A 14,857-nucleotide genomic window follows, 5' to 3' on the forward strand; every position below is an offset into this window, starting at 1 on the left:
AACATAATAATATAGTCGCTTGATAAGTTAATTATGAATTAAGTTAATTGCAGTGATTCTTTTCAATTCGAAGCCAATCCGAGTCAATTGAAATCTTTTAAAAAATTTCATTTACTTTATTAATAAATCGCGAAAGCTTCTGATTCGCTCAAATATTTGACCCACCCAAAATGACGGCTGCTCAATTGCGGCCACGAATTTTCCACGATGTCCATTCCAGTGTATATATAGTTCAGTGTAGAGTCCTATATATGAGAGAAGCGACATTCGCGTCACGATTTCTGATTGGTGTTACCCCCCACCTTTAATTAAAGCAGCCATATTGTGCCCGCAGTGAACAGCTGTTATATGTTTCCTTCGTACAGCTGAAGTTGTACATAGACATACCTAAAATAGAGAATAAATATATTTAGTATTTGACGAAAGTGAAGAAATAATATATATATTGTGAGGAAATAATATATGTAATAATATATATATTGTAATAATACATTCAATAAAATTATAAAACTAATTGTATACAATATGCCGTTTACCTTTTTGTGTAACATTTTTAATTACATTGTTTAATTGCTATATTATTCAACAAGAAAACATAAAAACATTAAGGCCCGGTTGTTCCACCTTTTGGTAAATTTTACTTGTTTGGGCTGCGTTCGGAAACATCACCCGAATGCCCCCGCGTATCGTATTATCTTTGTTGTTCACTCAGTGTTAAACAAGGATAAGATAATACACGGAGACACCCGAGTGATGTTTTCGAACGCAGCCTAGGTAAATCTGGCAATCCACGCATGTGATTGGGTAATCTTGCTACTTACACCCAACAAGTACAATTTACCGAAAGGTGGAACAACCGGCCCTAAATACTTACTTAACCTCATCCTGACGAAGTTCATGATTCTTAGGGGCTCCGCACGATAAAAGGAATAGGGAACAGAGAATAAGAATTTCAACCTACGCAGTGTGTATTCCACAATACATGATTTCTGATAGGTTGAAATTCTTATTCTCTGTTCTCTGTTCCCTGCTCCTTTTATTGTGCGGAGCCCTTTACAATGGAGTAAATAGTTTGATGGAAACTGGTCAGCTGGTCAACTGGAGCGGGCTAAATATGGCAGTGCTGAACGTGTGCTAAGGGTAGTGGGGGATGAATGTCACTTCTCTCACATATAGGACTCTAGTTCAGTGATCATAAGGGCTGTATTTCAAAATTCACTGCCAGTGCTGAAAATGTATAGTATACGGGACATAAACTGTAGCTTTTTAGCGCTGGCAGTGAATTTTAGAACACATCCAAGATGTCTGCTGTCCATTGGGCAATGGGCACTTAACGGCATTTAAAAAAAGAAAGCGCTATAGAGAAATAGAAAGAAATGCGACAGAGAGTCAGTCACGTGATTCCTAAGTTATAGGTTACGTCACGTATATTATAGCAAGAATGCATACTAGAGTTATCTAGGCGTAATTCCTGAACGCAGCCCATAGTGAACGGTCATTAGTCACTCATCATTTTCATTGAAATTGAGTCATGTTTTGTTAAAATTAAGTCGAGTGTTCACATTGACTTACATAATAATAAAAGTTCCCTGTTAATTTTCCTTATTGCTCTTACTAGCAGTTTATTATTTATTAATTACTATAATATATGTATTGTTTACTTATTCGACGATGGAGAAGGAAAGGTACGCAGAATATTAACAAGTTTTAATAGATAAAATTATGAGACAGATGGTCGCGAACTGAAATTTGTATACTAGTATTTTTTGTATGAAAAAACTGTACCGAGGAAAAATTGCGAGATTATACCAAGTTAAAAATTTTTATCTTAAGTTAAGTATTATCTTTTGATTAAGATTTCTGTGAATAAATAATATATGAATATAAATAGAAAGTTAGATAATTGTTTACTTCTCCGACGTCAGAAAAATTCTAATCCTATGTAATATAAACTTAATATGTAATTTGATAAATATTTGATCTTTCATAAACATACTGGTTTTATATAAACATTTTAGATTTCTTAGTTTTAAAACATTATTTATACTTATAATATTTGGAATTTAAATGTTTTAAACTTATTAACAAGATACTTAAGTCATTAGTCTTTTTATAATATTGAATAACTATTTTAAACCTTTTTATGTAAAATAGAAAATCAAACAAGTATATTTTTAAGAAAATGTAACAGACATAAAATTCAAATACTTTTTTATAGGTTTACAATGCTTCTTTTAGAACCAGGAGAAATATTTTTTGAAGATTATAGTGTTCAAATGAAAAGGCTAGACACTCAATTTTCTAAAGATAATAAATGGATGGAGGGAAGATTAAAATTATGCTCAAAATCTTTAGTTTTTGTAAATAAAGATATTAATCAGCCATTAATTAAACTTCAACTTAAAGAAACTACGTCAATTGAGCAGGGTACATTAAGCAATGATATAGTAAGGTAAATATATTTTTAATATAGCTATAAAAAAAAAGTAATCGACAAAGAAAAATGCATAAAAAAGAGAACAAAAAACAGATTACTGTTTTTGTCCAATTCTTTTTCTATTTTGATATTGTTACAATTGTTTATTCATTTATGTTTAACTATGTTGCAGTAATATAATATCAATAGAGTGTAAGCAACATGTGGAAATGTTGGAGAAAAATATATTAGCACCGTACAGATTTATACATCAGAATACTATATTCCACTTTTGTTTCAATTATGCAAAAGTAGAAGATTGTCTTTCACAGATCCTACAATTGCATAGAGCAGCAAGTTTAATAACTATAGAACAAAATGCTATGGTAATATTCTTTTATTTATCAGATAATGTGTTTTAAAAGAATTGTAGTAAACATTAAAGTCATTTTAATAATGCTTTTAATTTTTAAGATTATGGCTATTGTACACTCTAGACAATCACGTGTATCGTTTGATACGTCATGGCTTGAGGATCTATACGAACAAATGATTTTGGAAACACAAGCAAATAAAGTTTTACCACTTGTAATAAATCCAGGCAGAGTATTATTGACCAACTCGAGAATCTATTTCCAACCTTATAATAACATGGATCAAGTAATTATTTAGTTTTAACATGCTACAAGCAGAATTTTTTTTTTTTTTTTTATAAGACGAAGAGAAAGTACTATTGTGCATTAAATTATAACACTGTTTGATTTTTAGCATCCTGTTCTTAAGGTTCAACTGAAAGATATACGAAATGTTATAAAAAGAAGATTTTTATTACGACAAGTGGTAAATATTTTATAATCTGTAATATTCTACTATATAATTTTAATAGAATTTTATTATAAAGTGGAACTATATTAATAATTTGTTTGCAGGGTCTGGAAATTAAATGGATAAGACAAACTGATAGCAAAATTAAACATTTATTTTTATCATTTCAAAATCAAGATGGCAGAGACAAATTATATGAAAATTTACTTAAACAATCAGCGGTTTCTCTTGAGACTGTACCACAAAATCAAATGACAATGAGATGGCAAAATGGATCTTTATCGAATTATGATTACATTTTATATGTAAATAGGTAATTATTAGGACTTTAAAGTTAATTATTGTTGACCCAAATATTATGTGAAGGAATACATTTAAATTATATTACATATATTGTATTACATATATACAATATAATATATAAGCAAATACATATTAGTAATTCAAGATTGAATTATTTAAAGCAATTATCTAGCTTCGACTGTAACAGGCATTTTAAATTTCTAGTATTGATTATGTTTCTCACATATGTGGTCTAACATATAAGATTCTTAATATTGTTTATATCATTGTTTCAGTTTGGCGGATAGAACATTTCATGATTTGACGCAATATCCAGTATTGCCTTGGATTATACAAGACTATACTTCTTCAATGTTAAATTTAAATGATGTTAATGTTTACAGAGATCTTTCAAAACCTATTGGCGCATTAAATCCTATTCGTCTGGAGAGGCTAAAGGTGTGTGTGCGCGCGCGCGTGTGTTGCATTCCTATTAAATATTCGTAACAATATACGCACGTACAAAACATTCTAAAATTTTTTTACAATACCTTCAAGCACTAGTCAATTACTTCTTGAATTAATCTATAATTTTCAATAAGTATTATTAATATTTTAATTAAGTCAATTTTTCCACACCATTATTTTGTGCATCACTTTTCATTATTTTTTATGAAATACATTAAAAGAACCAATATTTTTTTCATATACCTGTATTATTATAGGAACGATATTCGGAAATGTCTGATCCGAAGTTTTTATATGGTTCTCATTATAGTGCACCAGGTTTTGTACTGTTTTACCTAGTACGGAAATACCCTCAGTATATGCTTTGTCTTCAAAACGGAAGATTTGATCATCCAGATAGAATGTTCAACAGGTATATATCATACTTTTTCATTTAATTCTTTTCGATATTTATTTGCTTTTAAAATTATATTAATAAATTGTAATAGCAATGCACATTTATGCATGAAAAAAAAATTGATTATGCTAGAAACACTGTAATTTAAGGAAAATGGATTATGTATTTATTTCGTAAGAAAAGGCAGAAATAAGAAATGTTTCAAATATTGTAAAAGTACATAATTACTCTGTCAAATGTGCAGAAACGATTTTATGTTTCACTTTTACGAACAAAAACACCTAACAGTATAGCCGACGTATGGAAAAATGTTTTGGTGAACATGTCTGACTTTAAAGAACTGATACCAGAGTTTTATGACACGAACAATGATGGTGACTTTCTAATGAATAATTATGGTATTGACTTTGGCTATCGACACGATGGTACAAAAATAGGCGATGTACAACTACCTCCTTGGGCAAAAGGTAAGATGAGATGTTTAATTATAATTATCATTAGTCACTTATATTAACGACTAATCACCATTGTTTGTATATTTTTCAAAATAAGTAAAACGTTTTACTCTAAGAAACACTTTATTCATTAACAATGTTCTTGAAGTATTTCTTATGGCAAACAGTTACAAAGTAACTATCAATTCTGCATCATATTTATATGTGATCAATTGTATGATTATAATTATAATGTTATAAATATTTAATATTTAAGATAAAAAATTAATATTAACTGGCATACTCTAGGACCAGCCGATTTTGTACAACAATTGAGAAATGCCTTAGAAAGCGATTACGTTTCTCAAAATCTTCATCATTGGATTGACCTAATTTTTGGATATAAGCAAAGAGGAGTTGAAGCTGATAAGGCTGACAATGGTAATTCAATTTTTTGTATTTTTTATGGTATATTACAGTAGAAATAAAAGAAATTACAATATTAATTTAAAATATTGTTAAAATTTATAGAGTATAATCGTTTTCAAAATTTCTACAATATATATTTGCTTTCTTTGTAGTATTTTTCCATTTGTGTTATGAAGGAGCAGTAGATTTAGATACTATACGAGATATAAATGACAGACATGGTCTCGAGGTGCAAATAATGGAGTTTGGGCAGATACCAAAACAAGTTTTCACTTTACCTCACCCCAAACGTTTGACATCAGCTCCAGATTTATTATACAGTGAAACATTATTGACTTCACCAGACACGATAACTTCAGGTATTGTGTCTTACATACTTTTTTCTTAGCTACTCATACAATGCGCATGTATACATGGATATAATACAGCATATTAAATATTATTGTTAATTTTCCAGGTAGTGCATGTGTAAACAAAAAATCAATTAATTTTACTGAATTAGTAATGTTTCAAGCACATAAAGACTGTGTTACCAGTATTGTACGAAAAAATAAAGCGAGTAACGAAATTATATCAGTAGGACAAGATGGAATGCTTAAATTGTATAACATAAATGAGAAGAAATTGACACGTAGTGTTACCTTGTCCTCGTTGTCACTGTCATCTTGTATCTCATACTGTACGCTATCGCAACGAAACATTCTTGTAGCGGGATCATGGGACAATACTTTGTAATATAACAATGATTAAATTCTATATATAATTATAATAAGAATATATAAATTTACATATATATAGATTATTTGTACATTTTCGTGGATTTTTTTTTTAGATAAAATGTCAATATATAAATTTTATATATATGTCACACAAATTTAAAGTTATACACATATCTTTTCTCTCTCTCTCTCTCTCTCTCTCTATATATATATATATATATATACACAAAATGATTCGAAAGTCTTAAAACTTTTAACCATATTGTATTCTTTTTAAGGATATTTTACGATATCGAATTTGGCAGAGTAATTGATATTCTACAAGGACATGAAGATGCTGTATCGTGTTTAGCATGGAGTTCTACTCATCAAGTGATTATATCTGGATCGTGGGATTGTACTGCAAAAGTTTGGCATGAGTACACTTCTGGATCAAAAATTAAACCTACGGAATGCTTTATCGCACAATTAGATCATGATTCCAAAGTAATTTGTATTAATATATCAAGGTTAGATATATCACTTATGTGTAATAATATAATAAGTATGTAACAAAGATAAGAACTTTACTTCTTAAATAACAAATTAATTTCTGCTAATATACACGATACATTATTGTCTATCATATTTATAAATTGAATAAATTCTTACACCAATTATGTAGAGACGACACTATGTTAGTATCTGGTACAGAAGATGGCGAATTATGTTTATGGAGCATGAACAGTTACAATTTACAATCAATTATTAAAGGTAAATGTATTTTCCCTTATTTTCATTAAGCTATGCTTAAAATGACTAAAAATGGCCATGTTAAATAGTTATAATATACACTTGAATAAAAAAATTGCAATGAGATATAAGTTTATACAAATCTTTATAAGTCTTTTTATATCTTTATGTCTATTTAATCGTAAGCTAGAAATGTGTTTAATATTCCTACGATAGATTTACTAATTTTATATATATAAGAAATCTCTATATTTATAAAAAATAATATTTAATGTATATCGTAACGTGCAAACATTAATTTTTATTGCTTTTTAGTTATATTTATGATTAAAAATACTTTTTAATCCTAAAATGAAATAATAAGGTTCTCTATTACTATTAATATCTGTTGTCATTTATTGTATAAAGGTCACACATGCAGAGTGAATGCTGTAACCTTCGATAAACAATGCAGCAGTGTCATATCATGTGCAGAAGACAAAGTATTAAATATAATCGATGTCCGAACAAGTACACAGATATATTCAGTCAGTTTAGAAAGCGAACCATTGACATTAACATGGATGGGAATGTTCTTACTAATAGGCGATAACGATGGAAATCTTAATATTTGGAATCATCAGGAGGCTGTATTCATTCCACAAATACATTGCCACGATGGTAAATTTTTGTTGCTATTGTTACTATTACTACTATAGTATGGCATATATATACATATTTACTTAAATATATTACTAAAATAATTTATAGTAAAAGATTTTGATATTTGAATTTATTTTATATTAAGTATATCTTCTTTTTATTACAGAGGCTATGTTTGGTTTGGATACTATCAATGCTTCTATTCTTGTTTTATGTATAGTAAATTATAGAGATAGAACGACGATTATAAGCGCTTAAAGTGCACAAGCGTCCAAACCGAACGCAGCTACACAATGAAATTTACAGAATACATTAATTATTGACAATTTATAACATACATCTTTTCAGGACCGCTTTGCGCCTTGGCTGTAACTGTAAATAGTAATTTGATAATAACAGGTGGAAAAGATAGAAAAGTCATCGTTTGGAAATGTCATAATCACTGACCCAGTATTACAAATAATCACTATCAGTGTATAAGAAAAATTATAGATATGCAAATATGTATAGACTATAGAGAGGCTTAACATAATATTTTTATTACTTATTATATATAACAGTTATTATATATAACAGGATATTCTAGAACTATATATTATAATATAAAGTTACCTATGTAAAGTAATCTGAAAAAAAAAGATTATACAAGCATATGATGCTCATACAAAAATATCTATAATGTATGCTCTTAAATTGATTCTTTTTTTAAGTTAGCTCGTATTAGAGTTTTAATATAATCACAAACTTTTGAATTTTTTTTTTGAAATATGTGCATATTTTATATTCAATAAACAAAAAGGATTCTTTTCTGTAAACTATATATTTTTAAATTTCTGGAATTGTTTTCTTTAATGATATATTTATATTTCTTACATAAACACACTTATATTTTTTTTACATTGAATGTAAAAAGAATACAGCTGAATGTATCAGGTCTATAATATTCTTTTGATAGAATACCAATTTTTACATTAATAAAATTTTTATATAAATTATATATAAATACAAGATGTTTTTTAGGATCTATGAGACAAACATAAAGGGATAGTAGATCTCATTTAAAAAGTCAACTTTTATTAAGGAACTTTTGTCCAGTACATTTTAAGGAGTTACATCTTTGTTCGGACTAACTCTAAAGTACCTAATCAATCGTGCAACAACATTGTGCATGAGTATTGATATCTTTTTACGAAAACAAAATCAAAGGATGTGAACTAGTATTGTCAGATATCACGCGCAGATATGTAGCTCCTTAAAAATGTGTCGATACAAGTTCCTTGACAAAAGTTGATTCTTTTGATAAGAATCTATTATTCCCTGAAATTTGTCCCAGTGAATTTAAAATATTGTATACTGTATAATATATACGTACAGTGATATGTAATGTTACATTCCATTTTCGTTTGCAAAATATTTCTTATCTATATGTGAATCAGTCTTCCTATCTTTAAAGATAAATAATTTCATATTGTAATAAGCTATTATATCATTGTGTTTAATACAGGATTATGAACTCTTAAACGTTTAGTTGCAAATAGGCATCACTTTAAATTAAGAGCATTAAAATTTGTACTGTGCACACGACACACACTCTCTCACACACACACACACACAAACAAACACACCCATATACATACACAGATCAATATATATTTATTTCACATGAAAAGAAATTAAAATAGAAAGTTATATCTATATACAGACTGTACCGTTTTGTGTAACTGCTGTGAAAAAAATTAAGATTTGATTTAAAAAATTGACTTTAGCCATTATAAATTATATATTATTCACAAAAAATTAATAACCAAATTTTATACGGCTCAACACTATCTTATATTAATTTTACAAGAATCTCTTAAAGTGACTAGCGTGTATGCCAGAAATATGACAGTAAATGCTATGTAAAAATACTGAAGTACAATGATTCATTATTATATTCATGTAGATAACAATGACTAGTACTGTACAAAACATTGCAACAAATCAAACACAAACCTCGAACTTTCGTTTTCATATATGATATTTTGACACTTTGAGTGTTCATTGATTTACATACAAAAACTTTCTGTGCAGAATCGAATTATGTATAAAAATGTCAAAATAATTGAAATACATATAACAGTGTATGATTATGTTATAACTGTAACTGTGTAATAATATATTGAATGTAGGTATAACTTGTAGTTTTTACCAATTAAAATAATTTGTGGAAGCTCGTACTTTTGGAAGCTCTTAAACTTTTCTGGTTACTTTCATTTTTGTACCTATTTCTACAATTATTTTAACGCTGAAAAGTGCTGTGTCTAATTCATTTATGTGCTTTAAGTTTACTTATTTTATATGGCATTAAGGTAATTAATAGCCACTTTCACAATTAAAGAATTATATACAATTGAGATTATCAGATAATAATGCTAAATTCATAATATAATAATTTTTATATTTCCAGACCTTATTTGTAGTGAGGAATTTAAATATTTAATATAATAGTCGACGATGCATCACAACTGTTTCAATTGTTCATAGGTAATGAAAAATATAATATTCCACGGCCCCATCCTGAACCACGTCGGAATGAAACCTTTGTACAATGCTGGAACTCCTTCATTTTTAATCGTCTGCATAGAAAAAATATTTTCCTTGTAAATAGATATGCTAGACTGTGCGTGCATGCATGTGTGCGTAATAAATATATCAATTATATACTACTCAACAAAAAATAGGAAACACTTTAGAACACGCTCAAAATTGCGTAATATTCAGAAAACCGTAACTTGGTGAAAAAATATCGCAGACATAAAATCAAAAAAGCATTTGAAAGCTTAAAATCTCTACTTTCGAAATTTCAATCGGACTGATTCTTTATGGAGATATATGGACACAAATGGACACCCGTCAAATTTTTTACAAACTTTACGAAGATCTATGGCATAAAGTAAAATTTACACCAAAATGCGGTTTACAGCAGTCGAAAGAGTAAATTTTTACCTCCAATTTGCTTTTTTATTGAGTGCTGTACGATTTTTTTTCACCGAGTTATTGAACGTTAAATTTTACTTTATGCCATAGATCTTTGTAAAGTTTGTAAAAAATTTTCAGATTTGACGGGTATCCATTTGTGTCCATATATCTCCATAAAGAATCAGTCGGATTGAAATATTGATTTCAAAAGTAGAGATTTCAAATGCTTTTTTCATTTTTTGTCTACGATAATTTTTCACCGAGTTACGGTTTTCTGAATATTGCGCAATTTTGAGCGTGTTCTAAAGTGTTCCCTATTTTTTGTTGAGTAGTGTATATATGCACATAAATATAAATATAAAATATTACAAGAATGCAATTTTATACCTGAAGCAAACAATCTATACTGCCACTGTAAACGTATGGTGAACACTTGTTACTAGCTATGAGCACTCTCTTTTGATTCATCAATCGGGTCTAAAGAAAAAAATATCTTGAAAGAAAAAAAATTTCAATTATGTGGTACAAATATATAATAATTTACTTACGCGAATTACGTCTATGGGCGTTGAAGCTACAGCACTTCCCATACTAGCTACAAAACTAGATCTAAAAGATGTAATCACATTTAAGTACACATTCACCCTATAATATATTTAAATTATGTTAATTTAATTAAAAGTACTTTCTAATTATGAGATTTTTATTATTTGTAAAATTGTAATTAGTAACAATATTCTCGATTTATTTTAAGATTTTTAACTGTAATTTTACATTATAAAGCAAAATTAACCCTTATCCAGGCATTATAGAAAATTAAGAATGTATAATACCATGTCTGTGCGATGATAGTCAATATTTTAACAGAGCAGAAGTATGTTTCCAAACATGAACAGAAATAAAAACATAGACAAAATAGGATCTTTTTACAGTAGAAAAATTAAGAAGTTATACGATGGCTAATTAATAATCTTAGAAATTCCCAAAGCCTAAAATGCATAAATGCTAATCAAAAGATGTTTGCAAAGTAGTTTATAATGTATAATCATCTGGACGATTGTCTTAACGATTCTTGAACTAAACACAGAGTGCTGAACACAGCTTCCGTGTAAAGCCTCTCTGGTCATCTCAAAATCCGTCTATCGCATATGTCCATACGCATGACAATATCAAAGGACCTGGAAATAAAATTTTAATTTTAAGAGAGTTTTACTCCTTTCCTGCGACAATGTGCGATATATGGAATACTTCAAAAATTGCACAATTGTAGACACTAAAAATATAATGAAATTGAAGTGTTAGTTCGAAACAAAATTAACTTCTACATTAAAAAAGATAAATGTTTGATTAATTATTTCAATATCAAAACATCTTGCTAAATATATTGGTGCAAACAGCTAATAAATTAAGTTATTACTCCATTTTAAGTGCATTTTAATCACCTCGCTCAATAGATACCGGCAAGTTAATTATTAATATTAAAAATTAACACTTGTATACATTTATATATTCTTAAAAATAACGATAAGTAAATTAAAAAGTATGATTAAATGTGCAAGTTGCAAAAAAACAAAAGTATATATGATATATAAAAAACACACCTCTATGTAAGCTTTATGAGTTATTAACATCCAAGCGATATGATTAATATAATCCAGAAAAGTTTTAAGTAGTTATTAAAGTATACAGTGTTAGAATGTAGATAAGCTAAAACGAAATAAATGAGATTTATGTTTGAGATAAATTATTTCTAAAATATTGACAAAAATCTACATTTAATAAAAAATACATAATACATACTCTTGTGGAACATGTATTTTACAATAAAAACTAATTTATATGACAAATTTTGTAATTACTATTACAAGATTTGTCATACAAATCCTAAAAATTTTTGTCTTTTTCCTTATTATTCCCAATACTCTTTTTTATATTTTATAAATATCATAATTGAATTATTTTTTAGATACTCGAGACAATCTCCCACACTGCAAACTGCGTTGACAAAACGCTCTACGTGAATTTAATAAAAACTTTATTTCATTTTAATTATGCAATATATTATATTGCACATTAATATTATATTATTGTTAAATAGCTCTAAGTAACTAATCGGATATTTCTATACATATATAATAGCAGTTCACAATTATTAATCCTGTATCTCAAGTTTCAGATATAAAATCAAAGAGATACTGTACATTAACAATATTTAAAAAGAAAAAAGTTTCAGCTGTCCGGATAAGGGTTAATCGATCCTAAATTAATAGCATAATAAATAACATACATATTGATATAAATATAGATATGATTTAAACATATTGGTAATGAATCTTTCATTTCTGTAAATAACTTTTTGTTAAAAAGCATATGTACTACCATAGGCTGCGTTCCACTTAACGCTCACAACGCTCATGGAATCATTTCATCCTTGTCAAATGTTAAACGACAAACGATGTTCGTGAGCGTTGTGAGAGTTAAGTGGAATGCAGCCACAGTTATCATAAATTTGAAAATGGTGTTTTCTGATCATCACAATCAGAAAACATATTTGAAATATTTTGGGTGCGTTCCGATATTTACTGCCAATGCTGAAACTATACAGTATATGTTACGTGTGCTATAGATTTTCAGTACTGGCAGTGAATATTGGAACACATCCTTTGTGTTATGTCTACATTTAGTGAAAAAAACTTACACAAAATGATTACTAACGCTATTTCCCAATAAACTCATACATTTAATCTTGGTATAGTCATATATAGGTAATTCTACAGCTGCAATAACAGCTGCTCGTTGAGCAGTAGGTCCAACACCCTGCATAAAAAAATAAATCTTTATACATCTTTACGTATACATTCTGTACATACACATGTGTGAGTATGTGTATGTATGTGTATGCTACATATATGTATGATAAGATATTGAAATTGATAGTATTACCCTCCAAAGTCCACGAACACCTTCATATCTGTATACATCTTGAAAGCAAGTAAACAGAGATGTATTTCTTTCATTGCCAGTAACTTGCATACGAACTTTTACTACATCAGTAGGATTGGCAATCGCACTGGATATAGCTCCAGCTAATGCTGCACAAACAATATTTATTGTGACTAAATCCCCTGTTGCCCAAGTATCAATTGCAGCTTTTTTGAGTGAATAGTAAGTCCCAAACTTTATAGTTCCATATGTTGCTTGTCGTAAAATTGCAGAACTAATCCTGACAAAACAAATTAACTATTAATTATTTAATTATACTAATGAATTATTTTAAAAAGTGGTAATGTTTAAAATTTTTTAAGTAATTCTAATAATATACCGATACTAAAATTTTTTAGCTCAGATATAAAACATTTTTTAATATTTCTCTATATTTGAATGAAATATCTCTGACATATTTCAAACAATATCATTATTAACAATTTTAAATAAACTAGAATTCAATATTAAACAATATATTACTTTTCATAATAAAATACTCTCTCTTACCCAGAATATAAACCTTTTATCCCTTCTTGTTTAGATATTTGTATCAAAGCATCAGTCATGCCAGAATATTTTAAACGTGCAAGCTTTTCATCGTACTTCTGGCCTTGTACTTGCAAGCGCGTTTTTGTCGTGTCTAAAGGAAAAGTACCTGGAATAAAAAAAATGCAAAAATTATTTACTATTACGGCACATGTGTATTGAAGACGTGTTCCAATATACACCGCCAGTACTGAAAATCTACAATATACATAATGTAAACTATAGATTTTTACTACTGACAGTACATATCGGAACATGACCTGAGTTATCTAAAATATTATTTCAAACAATAAGATAGAAATATTTTTTAATTATTTTTCATTCACTTACACAACTCTGCAACGATCGAAGCTAAACCTCCGTATACAAAAGGTCTCCAATCCTTCCAATTTTTTTCTCCCATCACCAGTTTTGATCTTATTAAAGGGCAAAACAAGTAATATAAATGTGATTTAATAAAGAATGTAAATGTTACAGGAAAATAATCGACATGAATGTAAAATGTTTTACTTTTTCCTTTCTTCTCATATATGTCAATATTCAAATAAATTCCAAATATAATAAAGAGATAACATATTGATAGAAATTTCTCTCTCTCGCATATATTTTAGGTTAGTTCCAATATCCACATCGGGTGCATTTAGTACTACATATAACCGCTTACTGAGCGCTCAGTGAGCTCTCGTATCTGTTTGGTCTATACTTTTAGATCTAACGGAATATGCCAATCAGATGCAAGAGCTCACCGAGCGCTAGTGAACGGTTGTAGTACTGAATGCACCCATCGGCTGCGTTCGGAAACATCCATGCTGGAAGGGATAAATTGGCTGCGTTCAGTAGAACACAACCGTTTTATGATTCTTTGCTGAGATAGGACCATTTCCCTTGATCTAAAAGCATAAAGGCTTAAACACAATAGGCACAGGCAATAGGAAATAACGAGCCGTCCAATCAGAGCTCTGGTGTGTAAGGTCGATAATATATCCCAGAGCTTTGATTGGAAGGATCGTTATTCCCAGTT

At 28.7% G+C, this 14,857-nt stretch overlaps 2 protein-coding genes across 2 annotated transcripts; one reads left to right on the forward strand and one right to left on the reverse strand.

Annotated features, from left to right (window-relative positions):
* Nucleotides 1-1,579: 1,579 nt before the first annotated feature.
* LOC108770665 (protein FAN) lies at nucleotides 1,580-7,862 on the forward strand. The gene is made up of 16 exons (XM_018522337.1): nucleotides 1,580-1,685; nucleotides 2,219-2,452; nucleotides 2,610-2,802; nucleotides 2,891-3,076; nucleotides 3,185-3,256; nucleotides 3,346-3,554; nucleotides 3,820-3,982; nucleotides 4,249-4,403; nucleotides 4,677-4,855; nucleotides 5,132-5,263; nucleotides 5,404-5,610; nucleotides 5,709-5,982; nucleotides 6,249-6,479; nucleotides 6,635-6,723; nucleotides 7,111-7,362; nucleotides 7,693-7,862. The coding sequence occupies exons 1-16, from the start codon at nucleotides 1,672-1,674 to the stop codon at nucleotides 7,788-7,790; spliced, it is 2,688 nt and encodes an 895-aa protein (XP_018377839.1). The 5' UTR covers nucleotides 1,580-1,671; the 3' UTR covers nucleotides 7,791-7,862.
* A 1,279-nt stretch (nucleotides 7,863-9,141) lies between these two features.
* On the reverse strand, nucleotides 9,142-14,380 carry Bmcp (uncoupling protein Bmcp mitochondrial). Its single transcript, XM_018522350.1, has 8 exons — nucleotides 14,347-14,380; nucleotides 14,167-14,252; nucleotides 13,798-13,945; nucleotides 13,249-13,528; nucleotides 13,004-13,122; nucleotides 10,854-10,914; nucleotides 10,693-10,782; nucleotides 9,142-9,962 (listed from the first exon to the last, which is right to left on the reverse strand). Exons 2-8 carry the CDS (start codon nucleotides 14,237-14,239, stop codon nucleotides 9,846-9,848), a joined length of 888 nt encoding a protein of 295 aa, XP_018377852.1. The 5' UTR covers nucleotides 14,240-14,252; nucleotides 14,347-14,380; the 3' UTR covers nucleotides 9,142-9,845.
* Nucleotides 14,381-14,857: the final 477 nt, after the last annotated feature.

The sequence above is a fragment of the Trachymyrmex cornetzi genome, unplaced genomic scaffold (assembly GCF_001594075.2).
Source record: "Trachymyrmex cornetzi isolate Tcor2-1 unplaced genomic scaffold, Tcor1.1 scaffold1307, whole genome shotgun sequence".
Classification (NCBI taxonomy): domain Eukaryota; kingdom Metazoa; phylum Arthropoda; class Insecta; order Hymenoptera; family Formicidae; genus Trachymyrmex; species Trachymyrmex cornetzi.